This window comes from Cucurbita moschata, unplaced genomic scaffold (assembly GCF_002738365.1).
Source record: "Cucurbita moschata cultivar Rifu unplaced genomic scaffold, Cmos_1.0 Cmo_Scf00029, whole genome shotgun sequence".
Taxonomy (NCBI): Eukaryota; Viridiplantae; Streptophyta; class Magnoliopsida; order Cucurbitales; family Cucurbitaceae; genus Cucurbita; species Cucurbita moschata.
Window position 1 is genome coordinate 709,922 of NW_019268545.1, and position 16,044 is coordinate 725,965.

General features: G+C 35.3%; 3 protein-coding genes across 3 annotated transcripts; 1 reads left to right on the top strand and 2 right to left on the bottom strand.

Moving 5' to 3' along the window:
- The first annotated feature begins 1,472 nt into the window (after positions 1 to 1,472).
- On the top strand, positions 1,473 to 2,652 carry LOC111464027 (protein SODIUM POTASSIUM ROOT DEFECTIVE 1-like). The gene is made up of 2 exons (XM_023108072.1): positions 1,473 to 1,819; positions 2,355 to 2,652. The coding sequence occupies exons 1-2, from the start codon at positions 1,486 to 1,488 to the stop codon at positions 2,471 to 2,473; spliced, it is 453 nt and encodes a 150-aa protein (XP_022963840.1). The 5' UTR covers positions 1,473 to 1,485; the 3' UTR covers positions 2,474 to 2,652.
- A 1,052-nt stretch (positions 2,653 to 3,704) lies between these two features.
- On the bottom strand, positions 3,705 to 9,241 carry LOC111463994 (BAG family molecular chaperone regulator 7-like). Its single transcript, XM_023108036.1, has 3 exons — positions 8,380 to 9,241; positions 6,740 to 7,030; positions 3,705 to 4,178 (listed from the first exon to the last, which is right to left on the bottom strand). The coding sequence occupies exons 1-3, from the start codon at positions 9,097 to 9,099 to the stop codon at positions 3,948 to 3,950; spliced, it is 1,242 nt and encodes a 413-aa protein (XP_022963804.1). The 5' UTR covers positions 9,100 to 9,241; the 3' UTR covers positions 3,705 to 3,947.
- A 3,978-nt stretch (positions 9,242 to 13,219) lies between these two features.
- On the bottom strand, positions 13,220 to 14,179 carry LOC111463787 (thaumatin-like protein 1b). The gene is made up of 2 exons (XM_023107691.1): positions 14,082 to 14,179; positions 13,220 to 13,981 (listed from the first exon to the last, which is right to left on the bottom strand). The coding sequence occupies exons 1-2, from the start codon at positions 14,131 to 14,133 to the stop codon at positions 13,302 to 13,304; spliced, it is 732 nt and encodes a 243-aa protein (XP_022963459.1). The 5' UTR covers positions 14,134 to 14,179; the 3' UTR covers positions 13,220 to 13,301.
- Between the last annotated feature and the right edge of the window lie 1,865 nt (positions 14,180 to 16,044).

Consider the following 16,044-nt stretch of genomic DNA (forward strand, 5'->3'; position numbering starts at 1 on the left):
TCATATACGGACCAAAGTAGACAATATTGGCTAGCTGTGGGCTTAAGCTGTTACACACTCTCAACAACAATAGCTATGTTCATACACACTGTAGTAGAGTATAAAGTTTCAGATTTTGTGTCACGTGTTACCATCATAGCACTCTTCACAGTATTCCACAAACTTCTTTCAATCTCGAGACATATCGTTATCCTTTAATCTCAAAGGATTAGATACACCTTCCATTTTAAATTTAAAATTTCGAAACCGTTCCCGAACAAAGAGACATCTTCTTTTCCTCGACAAAATACACCTTTAAGATATTTTCAAATTTAAAATTTTAAAATAGTTTGTCCATGACGAATAAAAAGATGCCCTTGAATCCAAAATCATAGATTCAGTGGGCTATCTACTAGAATATTCTCGGTATCTTCTGATGAATTTGTACCGTCTGTTTGAAAACGTTATTTTTTTCTACAATTCTAACACGTTACATTTGGTCTGTTTGGAGATTTTTCTCGATTCTTTGATTTTGATTGGCCATGTATGTTTTGGCCGTTCGAGTAAAAGTATTGCATAATGAAATCCCGGTTTATTGTCGGCTAATATTTTCACGGACAATTATTTTAAAATTAATTTTTTAAATTTTAGAGATTTATTTAAAATAAAAAAAAATAAAAGTAAAAAATGGAATGCCGTGTTTAATTGAGTCTAGGGTTGACCTAGTATAAAATGGAAAATTGATAAAGAATTAGTGACGTGGACAGCTCTAATTGTGACATTCCAACTGTTCTCCAATTCCTTAAACATGTCTTTTCTCTCGAGCACATTGTCTGTCCAATTTAGCTCGGATCTTCACTACGACTACGCTTTGAATGTCACTTTCGAGACCTACAACTTTTTTGTTCGATACTGAATATACTATTGACATGACTAAATTAAGATAAGGCTATAAAAGTCGGGAGAGGTCCGCTTCTCTCGTGGATATATGTAGCCCAATATGCCACTCCACTCCATCTCTGTAACGACCTAATCCCACCGCTAATAGATATTGTCCTCTTTGGACTTTTCTTTTCGGGTTTTCTCTCTTCTGTTATGGAGAGGTTTCCACACTCTTATAAAGGGTGTTTCGTTTTCATCCACAATCGATCTGGGATATCACAATATCTCCAAGCAGCATGCCAAACAACTCGACTGTTCTAACATTGTTGTAAACTTTCTACCTAGACTTGAGACGAAAGGTCGCTAACCCTCGAGAAATGTTAATCCTTGCTTCAATTTGAACCGAAAAACGCCCTCTAATTTTATACGTGTGTGGTCCAACCAATCACCATCCAAACCCAAGAAAAAAGAAAGCACTAGAGAGCAATGTGCCATTTCTGCCACTCTCTCTATGATCGCCATTAACCTCTGAAAGAGACATCTTCAACAAATTCATATGATAAAACTGCCTCTACCCTCATTCTTCAAACTCCACCATTAACCATGAAGAAACTAGGAGGATTCATGTGCCAATCTCCGGCCGCCACCGCAGTATGCATCCCCGCCGATCCTCGGTCCGCAGTCGTGTCAAGAAGAAGCCTGGCTAGAGCCAACAGCCTTAAGAATGCCAATGCCAATGGCAACCGTGTGAGGTTGGTGAGCAATGCTGTGAAGTACTCCAAGCTTCGCAAGTCTCCGAGCGCGGGAACGACGAACGACGTGAAGAAGCCGGTGACACTTATGCTTTCCTCGCCACCGCCCCCACCGGAGAATGTCTTCCATGTGGTGGTTATGAAGGTGGCGCTTCACTGCCAAGGCTGTGCTAGTAAAGTTAAGAGGCATCTCACCAAAATGGAAGGTAGAAAATCATATTTATAAACTATATATATATAGATATATATATATATATATATATATATATGCATACACACATACATATATATGTATGTGTGTATGTGTGTATGTGTGTATATATATATATGTATGTGTGTATATGTATGTGTATATATATATATGTATGTATATATATGTGTGTGTATGCATGCATATATATGTATGTATGTATGTATATATGTATGTATGTATTATATGTATGTATGTATGCATACATATACATATATATATATATATATATATTTGTATTATTTATAATGACCAATATTTTGAAAATTAAGAAACAATTTAAATACTAAAAAGAAATCTTTTTAAAATTTATTTTTGTGATTTGGAATTTGATTAAAAAATTAAAATTATAGTAAAAAATTGAAAAGAAATAAACCAATATTTAAAGGATAAAAAATAGTGATAAAAGGGCTAAAAAAGGAAATTTAAGGAAGAAAATGACATTTATTATTATTATTATTATTATTATTTACTAAAATTGTAATTGACAGGAGTGACGTCATTCAGCATAGATCTAGAGGCCAAGAGAGTGACTGTGATGGGACATATTTCACCGCTGGGTGTCTTGGAGAGTCTTTCTAAGGTGAAAAGGGCTGAGTTGTGGCTGTGACACAGTCTGTGACTGTGAGGGAGAATATGATTGAAATTACCAAAGTGGACACCAAAAGTTAGAAATTTGTACGGCACTCAGGAGGAGTTATGTGTAAATTTATCGTTTTGTTGGACAAATTAGTAATTTTGTTATTTATTGGTGGTCCTAAATTCTAGTGGGTGGTGATGTTAATTGGTTTTCATATAATGATAGTGATATTTTTATTTTAAAAAATTATTATATAAAATTTATAATTAATTAATTTAATGATAATAATACTCATTTTACAAATACTTGTAATTATTATTTGATTATTAATTATTTAATTTTTATCAATACTTTGGTATGGATGACTAATTCCATAAATTAAATACCAATAAAATTTTTTTTCATAAAAATTTAATAATTCGATCGTATTTATAAAATAAACTTTATGAAAATGCAGTAAAAAGAGCAAAACTTGGAATTATTCGAATTTAATATGATCAATCTTACTTGTGCACTGATTCAAATCTCAAATTATTATTATTATTTATTTATTTATTTATTTATTTTTTTACGTTAGATATTTGATCAACAAGATAATTCATTGGAGGGTTTCTTAGCGTTTTGAGGTTCTTGGATATTTTAAATCAAGAAGTCTTATTATTCGATAAGATTCTTAGATCGAATTTCCAAGAGTTGTAATAATTTAGGATGAAATTATCTTGATTTTGGAGTTTTAAGATTTGTGATCTAGGGGTTTGCATATCACGTCGAGTTCTCATATCCGCTTGGTTAGGGTTTTCATATTACAACCAATCTATATTTTAAGCCTCAATCTATAGCGAACTCGAGTTCGAACAACATACATACATACTGTAACAACCCTAGATTTCTACTAACCTATAGTCGCTAAGTCTCATTTTATTCATAATGTTCGACTCAAATCTATATTATATTCATGAACGGCTGAAATATCTGGTTACATAAACTCTTTCGTGAAATTGAGTTTAGGCCTATTGCAACCCTTATACTTTGGTATGATGATATCAGTGTCCAAATTGGTCATCTCGGGTTTCATTCTCGAAAAAAAATATGTCGAAATGGATGTTCTATGTTCGTGATCAAGTCCTTCACGAACTTCTCCAAGTTGGCTATGTGCCATCTTTTGAGCAACTTAAATAGCTATTCTCCATTGCTGCAGTCATGATCAAGATGCCATGGAAGTTGAAATAGAAGAAAATGGGAAAGAAATTGCAGTAAAACACAGCAGTCCAAAGGTTTCATATGACATAGATAGATATCAATCCAAATAGCAAAGATTAGGTAAAAATATAGTTTGGACATAACACAAGCATAAACACTTCATCTTCTACATGAACGTTGTTACTGCATAATCAAAAGCTCAGCTCTGTAAAACATACCGAAGGTGTAAGGCCGCCGCTCCATCTTCAACAGGAACCGTTACTCGAAACTCGAAAGAGGCAGTAGTATGAGAAACCACGTCTCTTTATTCAGAGGCCTCATGAGCATTGACACTGTTCTCTGCTTGATCGATCAACTCGACTACCTGGGCTACACCAGCTGCAATTTCCTTATTGATGCTTCCACTAGGCATATCGAACGTTCTTCTCCGAAAGGAAATCGATCTTTTAACAGGTTGGGGATCGACCACCTCAAGCATGGCTTCTAGCTCGATTACCATTGACCTCTTTGAAGTTCGCACCATCAGATCAACTCCCTACAAAAGAAATGCAATGTATCAATCCCTTACATTTGTATGTCTCAGGTCATTGTTTATTTATCTCGCAATCAACTGAATAAGTATATAAGCTTTCATGTTTGACAAGAAAAGTTTTAGATTGTGCTTGAAGAAACATATGACCGACTCCTAGAATGACGCAACTGGAACTTGTAATTAAAACAAGAGCCTAGAAACTAAGCTAGCTACAAGATATATATATATATATATGTATATAATGGTAATAAAATATAAGCAGCGACTTCAATCCAAATAAAACAAAAACTAAAGATGGTTACAAATTCTTTAGAAATAGATGCCCAAAAGGAAGCAACAAATTTAACAGAAGACCAAACCTCTCCCCAGGACTTCTCAATATCATTAAAAATCTCTTACTTCTCTCAAGTCAATTAAATTGCAAAATAGCAAATAAAGCAGAGAGCCAAACGACAACGGTAAGATCCCACATCAGTTGGAGAGGAGAACGAAATATTCTTTATAAGGGTGTAGAAACCTATCCCTAGCAGACGCGTTTTAAAAACCTTAAAGACAAGCCCAAAGAAGACAATATCTGCTAGCGGTGAGCTGTTACAACAACCAGTATCACGACGTGGAGGAAGGAAGAGCACCTCCCTTCACCATAAAACAACTATTTGACAACCAGACCAGAGAAGCCGTAAATGAAACAGAATGCAAACAGTTTTAAAATCATTTGGATCGATTTTACGAAGCAGGTTTTCTTCGGAAGTCAAATATCAAACCGACCCAAACCAAACTGTGAACTTCTCCTGGGAAGCCTAATGCCTCAATTTCTTGAATTTGATGAAAACTCTTTTTATTTAGTTTAAATATAAAATAAATTAAAATAGTTTTAAGCTCCTAATCAATTAGGAAATGAGCATCTTTTTCAAGAACAAAGATGAAAAAGAGAGACCATTACTCAAAGGGTATAAACTCGAAAAGGAGAGAAAAAAGGAAAAGAAAAAGTTTGTGACTGAAACTCATCCTCCATAACCTTCGATAAACTCTAGATGAGAGTGCTCATCTCATGACCACTTTTCAATTTTCAAATGCAAGTTTCAAAAGTTATCCATTTTTCATTGCAAAACTTTTGTGTTACCGCTCTTCTACTTACAACAATGCCTTATAGCTCATAAAAGGACCGATGACCACCAAACCGTGAAGATACTTTTCTAATGTTTCCTTAACATCCTTCCATTTATAATGAGCAAACTGTTGGGAATCCAAAAATCAATCACTAAAATTTGTAAAGACTACTTCTTTTTCCTTTCTTTCTAATCCAAACTTCAAAATCTTTTATTTTTTGATCTAATGACGTTGAGTTGAAAGAGAATAAGGTGAGAATCCAACAAAAACGATTCATCTTCTTACTTAACCGAAAGATCTCAAACTCACTCAGCATGTCTAAAGAAGTGAGATGTTAATGGATACTGCATAACGTCAACTAAACTTCCTCAAACCAAGAAGTTGCTTGTGATAAACAACAATGGAGAAAAGGCTAGAACCTTTTTTTTTTTTTTTTTTTTTTCAATCTTGAAAAGATCCAAGCCAAAAGGATTGATGAAAAAGAAATCCTTTCAGACACTACAGCTTCTAAAAAGCCTTATACTCTACAAGAGCCTCAAATAAAACTAGAATTTTCATTCATAAGAAGGCTAAAATGGATGAACCCTAAGATGGATGAAGGCTAAGAATGGATGAACACTAGGTTCGGAGAATAGAAAGAGGAGAGGGGAGAGAGCAAACCTTTGCTTGTTTGAACATTTCATTTTCGATCCTTTGTTAGATCGAAACAAAATAAGAAACACATAAACGATACAAGTATTTTTACCTTAAAAAACAATTGATGCTGCAGGAAGGAATCTAACTTAAAAGTATGAATAGTAAGAAATCCATATGATACAACAAGGAAACAGGGTATATAACAAGTTGAGCAACATCGGTCAAAACATTTGAAAGAACAAATCAAAGAACATGAAACTAAAACAGACAGATGAAACAAAGAAATAGACAGATGAACCAAAGAAATACTCTACATGAAGTAAGCGATGTAGTTTCTTTCAAGGAAAGAAGGAAGATAATATGCTGGTTAATACTCAAGTGAGAGATTACGATCAAGTCAAACTGTCAAGAAAACAATTAATTTAGGACTATTGAAATCTAAAGCAAAGAACAAGACTACAGGGATCTTAAAAGGCGCATTACTCTTTGAATAAAAAACGTTGTTCTAAATAACAAAACACGAAGAGAAATCAAATAATAGTATACAAGGTCTATAAAAAGAAATGAGGGTACTCCTACATGCTGAGAAATACATGATTATTCTTTAATGTAGGATTATACCCACTAACACCAACAATTGTGATCATTGTAATAACAGGATAATGAAACGTCTTACACGTTAAAAATATATATCATTTTGTAGAACAAAAGTCAACATTTGAAAAGGAATTAAGATTAATATAGTTATAATATAATATATTAACAAACATATACTTCACGTGCTAATTTACTAGTAGAAAGAAGAGAGAGATATTCACCTCAATAGCATCGACAGTGAGGAGCAACACAATTATTTTTTCAGTGAACCTCTGGCGCTCCTCTGCATCCCGAGCTAGCCGCTGACAGTAAGCAAAGTTATTGAAGGATTCTCTGATCTCCTTCAACTTTGTCTTGGCAATTGACAGATCTCTAAGAGCACGGAGAACCTTTGACCTGTGAATTAAGTATTCTCTGAAACTTAACTGAATGATAAGAGCTGCTTCTTGAGGAGACAACTCCTTCTTCTTACCCTTCTTATTCTCCACAACTCTAGTTCTCTTCGCAAATGCCTTGCACCACAAAAATACATTTCATAAGTTCCCTATATATTTCCTGTAACAGTAAAACTTGACAATAGAATTCTGAATTGAAAAACTAAATGAGACAGGACGGTTGGCGAGTAGAATGGAACACCCTTTATAAGGGTGTGGAAACCTCTCCTTGGGAAAGCCCAAAGAGGACAATATCTGCTAATGGTGGGCTTGAGCTGTTACAAATAGTATCAGAGCCAGATACTGGGCGATGTGCCAGCGAGGAGGCTGAGCCCCGAAGGGGATTGGACACGAGGCGGTGTGCCAGCAAGGACGCTGGGTCTCTAAGGAGGGTGGATTGGGGAGGTCCCACATTGATTGGAGAAGGGAACAAGTGCTAGCGAGGACTCTGGCCCCATAGGGAGGGTGGATTGTGAGATTCCACATCGGTTGGGGAAGAGAAGAAACACCCTTTATAAGGGTGTGGAAGCCTCTCTCTAGCATATGCGTTTTAAAAACCTTAGGAGAAATACCCTTTATAAGTATATGCACTTAGCTGCAACATTTTTAATGATCGACTAAGTTGAAACTGCAAGCTTAGAAAACTAAACATGGAGCTGAGTTCATTAAATATTTAGAAAGTTGCATATTAAAGACTTTTTTTTTTTTTTTTTTTCGCTTTTTCCGGCCCTTTGGCTTGTCCGTTTTCTTTGACTGGAATTTTGCTTTCGGCTTTTGAAAATGATCCCTTCACTTCACCAGAGGGGAGTCATCCTACACACGTAATCCAAGGATCGATTGATTAAATGCACTCAAAAAACCATTCGACACTTAAGCGAGTAGTTAGCTGGGGCATTTCAAGAGAGTTTTCAAATAGCCAGATACGATCGTTAGCTGGGGCATTTCAAGAGAGTTTTCAAATAGCCAGATAAGAAAGGATCGGGTACAATCAGAAACTATTTACCTAATCAATAATAAGTGGGGTCTGGAAGAGGCTAACAAACTCCATCCTCTACCACGTTTTCAAGGCACAAAAACTTCCCACCTTTTCTTCTCTATTATATACTTGAAGTAACTGGCCAAAAAAAAGGATGTTCCTTTCAGTAAAGCTTTTGAATTCAACCTACAGAAACAGATCTATATCTCTTCAAATTGATCGAGTATTTGCTCCTTGCAATATGATTTTACAGGAAACGAATCCCTTCATTAGTTTTAAGCGTCCATTGAAAAGGCAATCCAAGCTCAAGCAATTCATCAATCTTGTTCATATAAGAATTACCAATTTCCAAGGCAGAAAAACAAACAAGAAAGAGAAACAACGATAAAATTCTACGAATACCACCAGATTTTGGAACTATTATGAAAAACTTATCAATTAATGTCGATACCTGTCTTAAGACAACAGCTCCTTGATCTTCAGTGTCGTCAATCTCAACCACACGCGTCTCATTCCCGACTTTCTTCCCCTTCTTTTTCTTCTCATCCTTCTTTTCTGTACTCTCGTTTCCATTTCCAGTTGAAACCTCCACAGTGTATTTCCTGATTGGATCTCTCTCGTTCTTCCCTTTAATCTCAGCACTCCACTTGTAGTTCTGCAAAACTCCACCATTGTTGCCCTCCTTGATCTTCTTCCCATCTTTGATCTCAGCTACCAGCTTATACTTCCGATCGACGCTATTCTTCTCCACTCCTTTAATTTCCTTCGTAAACGAGTACTTCCGATCACCATAACCACTAACCCTCGCTCTACTCAACCGATCAAACCGCGCCTCGAGCTCACTAACTCGATCGCTCAACTTCTGCAACAAAACCTCATCTCTCGATTTCTCAACTCTCCGAATCCGCCGGTAAGACGAAACCAACGGCGCCTCATCGATCCGAACCAGATCGGCGAAGGAATCGAAGACATCAAACGCGGAAGGTCGAACACGCCGATGGCTCAACAAGTCGAAGGCGAAATCGAAGTCATCCACTTCTTCAACAAAGGAATGGAAGGGGAATGCGAGAGGTTTGGGGAGGACAATGGAGGTCTCAGCCTCGGTGAGTAGAAGAGAAGGACAGTGAGAGTAGTAGCGGTCAATCAGCTCGAATCTGCTGAATCTGCTCATGGTTTCAATAGGTCAGAAGAATCGGTGAGAGCTGAGGAAGCTGAGTGGAAGAGAAAGCGAAGCGTAAGGGAAACGCCTCTGAAAGTTAAGCACGACGGCGCGTTGCTTTCGGTGGACAGTCTGAAATGGTGGGCTTCAACTCAGGCGCAGAAAGAACAAGACAACGGTTTGAAAGGATCGAGGGAGGGAGAGAAATTCGTAAATGTCAGTTGAATGTAAGTACTTTTTGGTAATTTCAGTAATCTCGATAAATATTTGGTATTAAATTAATAGCTTAATAAAAGTAGCATATACTTTATATTCCATCAAAATAATTAATACTTTATTTTAAAAATATCTTTAAACCAAAAGAAAATTAATTAATACCCTTAATTTTTTTTAAAATTTTAAAACTCTTTATTATATTTAAGAAATATTTAAAAAAAAATTATTGCCGTCAAAATATGAACTTGACTTTTCATAGATTATTTCTAAATTTTTTAACGTTACCTTTTAAAAGTTTATAAATATTTTTAAAATGTGATATTAATAATAATGATATTTTTTGAATTTTTTTTAAATTTAAATGTGTTTTGAAGCTTTTTTTTTTATAAAAAAAAATTAAAAGTATTTTTGAAATTTTTTTAAAAAAATTAAAAATTTTAATAAAAGTCTCGAAAACTCTTAAAAAACATTTTTAACATTTTTAAAATAAAATATTAATGATTTTTCATTATATATATAGGGAATGATCCTGGGTTTATAAGTAAAGGAATACATCTCCACTGGTATGAGGCATTTTGGTGAAGCTCAAAGTAAAGCCACGAGATGTTATGCTCACGGTGGACAATATTATACCATTGTGGAGAGTCGTTGATTCCTAACATGGTATCAGAGTAATGCCCTAAACTTAGTCGTGTCAATATCCTCGAGGGGAGGTGTGTGTCGGATGATGAAAGTCCCACATCGACTAATTTACGAAATGATTTAGGAAATAAGGAATACATCTTCTTCCTTTTGAGGAAGCCCTCAAAGGGGACAATATAGTAATTTAGCCTAAATGAGTTGTTTTTATTTTTATTTTTATTTTTAAAATTGGGGGTATAAATTCAAATATTATAAAATAGATTTTAAAAATTAATAAACAAAATGATATTTAAATAAAAGTTTTTGGGAGATGACGTGTAAATATAATATAATACATTGAAATAAATAAATAAATAAAAAAAGGTGACGTGTCGAAGAAGATGCTCTTCCATTATAGGAAAGGTAAAAGCGGAACATCTTCATTACCAATTTAGCATCATCATTGCCTTTATGTAATAATAATAATAATAATAAATAATAATAATAATTATTATTTTTATTTGAAATAAACTTTTGGTTGTTAGATTATTCTTTATTTTAATAAAATAAAATAAATATAAGCACATATAGTTTCATCTTAACAAAATATGATCTCAAAATAACAGGGGTCAAGGTCGGCCAGTGAGACGATGGGGGATAAGCTTCATCGTCGAGAGGGAAACAGCCCGAATCACCAGCTAAGGCTCCTAAATGACCGCTCAGTGATAAAGGAGGTAGGGGTGCAGAGACAGCCAGGAGGTTTGCCTAGAAGCAGCCACCCTTGAAAGAGTGCATAATAGCTCACTGATTGAGCGCTCTTGCGCCGAAGATGAACGGTTAACCAACATGTTAACTAATCGATTACGATAAATTGAATCGGATTTTGCAATTTTTTCTTCTGCAGTACCTCGACGTGACATGAGCGTGAAAGGAGTTCAAGAATCAATTTTCTTTTTATAAGGGCTAAAATCATTTATTTTGGCTTTTTGACCCCATATTGTAGGGTGGATCTCGAAAGATATGAAAGATCTCCCTCCAAGCCGTACATACGACTTTCATCGAATACGGCTTTCCACAGAATTCTATATGTATCTATGAGATTGAGTATGGAATTCTGTTTACTCCCTTTAAATTGAGTATCCTTTCCCTCCCTTTCCAGCTAGGATTGGAAATATATATATATATTAAAATTAAAAATAAATAATTTACAATTTTGGTCAACTATTGTTGAGTTGACATTCGTAACTTGTAGTTGTAGGCATTAAATATAGAATTAAAAATTGCTTATCAATGTAAATTTGAATTTGAATTTGAATTTGAATTTGAATATTTTTTTTATTGTATTAAAGAATGGGTTAAAAGTGTTCTGGGATCGAAATAAGATTCGTAACTCAATCCAACAATCAATTTTTGGTTGGGTTAGATTTGATTGTCGATTTGATTTTTTTAAAATTATTTTAAAAATCATATTTATCTACTGTATATGTTACATTCATAACTAAATTTTATAAAATTTAAATATCAAATATTTACAAGTCACAACTGATCACTAACATTGGTGTTAAAATATTGTTAATCTTCGTAATATTTTTAAAAGTAGGGTAGGGTTGGATTGTAATGACTTACATGTCTCCCAGTCGACTTTAACGACTTGGATGACTCTCTTTTGAGACTCTTGATTACGTTCTAAAATTTTGAACCGTTTTAGAGATGCTTTTAAAGTAATGGAAGCAATTTAAGGTGATTAAGGTTTTTTTTTTTTTTTTTTTTACCAATTTAATCTATTAAGTTAGTTTTTTTTTAAAAAAATATATTTCAAGTTAAATGTACGAGGGTCCATAAGTAGAATCAGACCATGATGAGTAGGATTAGGCTACTACTAGCTAAGTAAAATTAGTGATATCAGCATAGGCCAACATGGAATGTAGACTTACTGTTGAAATGCCTACGAACTAGGTTGAGTAAATTTACATGATCCATAAATGTCGTGTAACTTGTGGTACTTTGAGCGTTGTGGTAGTTAACTAGGTTCTTAGAGCATCTTGACAGTTTATATCTTGGACTCGAGCTTCCAAGACTTTCTAGACTAGCTTGTGGGGCTAAACTGGTTATGGTTATGGGAGCACTGTGGTTCAACTCCATTATCGATTCTCATGATCCATGAATGTAAGTCTATTGGAAATGTCTTGACCTTGGTAATCGTGAAATCGTACGAGCTCTAATGACTTTTTCTTCACTCAGTTCACCTATACATACTCGTACATAAATCAATGAATAATGGTCCTTAACTCATATATGAGTTCTTAGCATGATGAAATTTTTATACAATGTAAAGTTTTTAAGTTCTCGGAGTACTTCAGTTATTTGTAACACATCTACCATACTCATCATTCAGCTCATTCAAACTCTTTAATCATGCATTCTTTAGTCATATAATTCAGTCCTATAAGTACGGCTTGAAATAAATTCTTGTAGATGTTTACTTGTTCGTGACCGCCTAAGTTGATTCCATTCCCGCTCATTCAATGCCCCAAATTCTAACAAATTCTTCAAACAGGTCCTAATTCAAATCATATTAGGATTAACATCGAAACCAAATCGAAAAACAGTCAAACAGAGGTCGAATGGAAAGAAAAACCACTCACAACGTACCTTCATGCGTGACTAAAAGGAGTGCTACGTGCAGTCCCACATGCGGGTACTCAAGTCCAGATGCTCAGTGTCACAATCGCACTCTTGCGGCAGCGGGACAACAATTTTGCTACACAAATTCATAGAATGTATCATTATGACTGGTTACAGTTATATTTTATATTTTTCTTAAGCCATTGAGATTATTTTATGAACTTTTCTCTTTTTGTAGTTCGAGGAAATTTCCTTCTTAAGACCCTTAAATAAATCCATGAACTTGAAAAATAAAAGAAAAAGTTAGAAGGTTTGTACCTTCCTAACCCGGTGTTGTAATTCGAGTACGAGGATCACGTGGAAGCCTTAGTGCTTGCAGGTTAGGTGATCAAAATCTTTATGGTTGTGAATGGTTTTAGATTCGGTTTTGGAAACTTGTGATAACTAATCATCTATGTACATAGGCATTGATCCGTCTCTAAACGATTTTAAGTATGTTTACTCTATGTGTATGCATATTTAACTCCGGGATGTGATAACTATAGCTCTTGTCTTCCCGGAGGACCTTTGGATGGACCCATTGCTAACATTGCCTCTGCCATTGCACTTGGGCAGAGCGTGAAAACGAAAAGTAAAATCATAGCGGTTCGGGTAGGGAAGAAAAGATCCGTGAAGTAAATAAGATGGATTTTATTCATTTGAACATTATTTATTAGTGATTTATTTGATTGAAATACATGGTTTGTGGATGATTATGGGCAGAAGGTAACTTCATAGTTGGGTTCAGCGCTGCATGTGAAAGTGCTGTTTTCATCGTCATAAGCATAGCTATAAGCCTGGGGGCATTGGGACTCGAAGATCTTGGCAGAGTCGCTTGGTTGACATACTTTTGGGTCGTTAAATTCGGCAGTGCAACAATCCTTTGGGAGGTTAGATGCGAGGCATGAGCTCTTACACCCAATCACGATCCCATCAGCCGTCCTGACTTGCAAATGTAATGGGCAAACTCCATTGACATCTGCAGAGCATTTGGGGGACACACACTGTCCTGTTCCACCATTTGTAGTTATGGACATGGGTAAGTTGAAGCCATCCACAAGGCTGATATCATAGAAATCTAAGCCTCCGTTTGGTGCCAATGTGAATTCAGCTAACGTAGCTGGTGGAATTCCTCCAGCGCCATTGCAGTCTCTAGAGCCAGAGGCACAGTCTCCCGTTTCACATGAAAACCTTGAAGAGTCATCTGTGAAGCAGCGGGTTCGAGCCCAAATTCTGCCAGTCCATGGTGTAGGGACATTGAGAGTCTGGGACTCTGTTGAAGCTAATTGAAATCCAGTCATGGCGAGTTGGGGTTGTCCACTACCGCTGGTTAATGTAGCTGGCCATATGGTATGTCCACAATTGTTTTTAACAACAATGGTAGCTGCATGGGCTGTTTAACAACACCATCATCAGACACAAGGGTATCTATTTTGAAAAACACAACAAAAATGAGTATTAAGGTAAGGTGATTATGTATTATGTATACTTACAAGAGGACAATAGCAAAGCAAGAGTGAAGAGGATTGCTTGGATGAATGCCATTTCAAGAACTTTCTTCGATTGCTAATTAGTATTCTGAATCGTGTTCAAAATGGGATATGGGTACCTCCCTATTTATACTAAAAGTGGATGAATTTGGCCAAGTCAAATTGTAAAGGCTGCTATTTAAGTTGACCATGTATATTAAATTGAGTATTCATACGTAGTTTTTGTAATGCACATAATAAGGCCATGTCTGCCCGGATGTATATTCTCATTAACTTTTGACTCATAAAAGCTGCCCAACTTGCAATTTCTATAATACATATATTCATGTCTGCAAAATATCACTCGTTAAACATAAATATGTTTAACAACGATTGTACGACATTTTTTCTTATCTGACGAACAAGTATGTCACGTGAGGAGCAAACTGTATGCATAATCTTGACATATTATCGAGTCTTGAAACAAGTTTGACAAAAAAATGTTGTATGAGACGTGAGCAAAAGAATGTGTTGAAAATTATTTGAAAGGAAGCAATGTTATAGGCTACAAGCGAATAAGAAACAACCCCAACTTCAATAGTATATGACCTAAGTACTCCCTAGAATACATTTTGGGGTATTTTAATCCTGGCAGGTGTAGGCATGATTTGGTGAACGATTATACACCATTTTATTGACGTGACTGGAATAGTAAAAACCTAACCACAAATGAAAGCAATTAAGAAGGGTTTGGAACAAACATACGTCCATGGACAATACGTCCTAGACAAGTATGATTGGAAAATTTGTTTCACAACCACGGACAACACGTCTTGGACAAGCATGACCATGACAATGAGCATGCGTATAACTTCCCTGCCCGAGCGATAAGGGTGAGTTTTTACCCATTTTGACCTTTGTTCGACTGCTTTCTAGTCTAATTTCAATACCAAGCCTATCATAACTTGAATTAGGGCCGGCCACTAAAGTTTCTAAAATTTTGGAGTGTTGGAAAGTAGGAAGAGAGCACGAGCAAGACAGGCATGACCATGCCTAAGTAAGTAATCATTTAGATTCCCTTAAGAAATACTTGTAAGAATCATTAGAATTTGCTAGCATGCAAGCATAATTTGCCTTATGTACCTAGAATATGAATATTTTAGGACATTGAAAAGATAATCCTGTTAGCATGATGTTTCAAATGTCTGAAATGCCGTTTAGAATGAGATTTTCTAACTGCATAGTGTATGAGATTTCTCTGTTGGGCTAGATAATATGTAATGAGAATGAGATCTATACTCTACGTGATTGAATGAATTATCTCCATGTTGAGTTTGCACGTATGTTTTGAGAATGTGACTTGTGCTATTATACGTCGTGCATATGGACCCACGTACGTGCATATGGACCGACCAAGCAGGCTCATATACGTACCCCCTGAGCCTACCATGGTTGGGCTTAATGCATTACACGTCGTCGGATGTCACATAAAAGGAAAGACCTGCATGATATCATAACGAACATAAATATCGAATATACGCGTTCATATAACGTAACATAACAAAAAAGTATCTTGATGCACACAACAACATACATGCATAAAGTCCCCATGATTTACATTCAAAATATAACATTAACATCATTTATTTTCTCATTTCACCATGAAATATTTCATACTTGTATTATGTATACACGGTAAACATCACATAATCCATTCTCGAGATAACATTTCTTCCATACATTTCATTTTACTCGTAACATTTCTTACGATCACACCAACAAAATTAAAATCATATAGACAACAACCTTATCTCTAATTCTCCTTTCCTTCCATGTTCATTTCTACCTTAATTTTACATTCCATAAAATTCCTAAGCAAACAAATAGAGAGTTATCATTGTAATTTTCAAATTTTTTCTAAATTTTTTTTGTCATTGGGTGAGAAGTAATGTAACACGTCTCAGTATCGCATGAAACTACAACAATA

What these genes read in the sequence shown, in the direction of transcription:
- LOC111463787 (XM_023107691.1), bottom strand. Translation starts at nt 14,133, where the DNA reads ATGGCATTCATCCAAGCAATCCTCTTCACTCTTGCTTTGCTATTGTCC. An exon ending in TGCTTTGCTATTGTCCTCTT is followed by an intron (nt 13,982 to 14,081) that starts GTAAGTATACAT and finishes GTTGTTAAACAG; the next exon opens with CCCATGCAGCTACCATTGTT.
- LOC111464027 (XM_023108072.1), top strand. Translation starts at nt 1,486, where the DNA reads ATGTGCCAATCTCCGGCCGCCACCGCAGTATGCATCCCCGCCGATCCT. An exon ending in GCATCTCACCAAAATGGAAG is followed by an intron (nt 1,820 to 2,354) that starts GTAGAAAATCAT and finishes TGTAATTGACAG; the next exon opens with GAGTGACGTCATTCAGCATA.
- LOC111463994 (XM_023108036.1), bottom strand. Translation starts at nt 9,099, where the DNA reads ATGAGCAGATTCAGCAGATTCGAGCTGATTGACCGCTACTACTCTCAC. An exon ending in GAGCTGTTGTCTTAAGACAG is followed by an intron (nt 7,031 to 8,379) that starts GTATCGACATTA and finishes TTGTGGTGCAAG; the next exon opens with GCATTTGCGAAGAGAACTAG. An exon ending in TCACTGTCGATGCTATTGAG is followed by an intron (nt 4,179 to 6,739) that starts GTGAATATCTCT and finishes TTTCTTTTGTAG; the next exon opens with GGAGTTGATCTGATGGTGCG.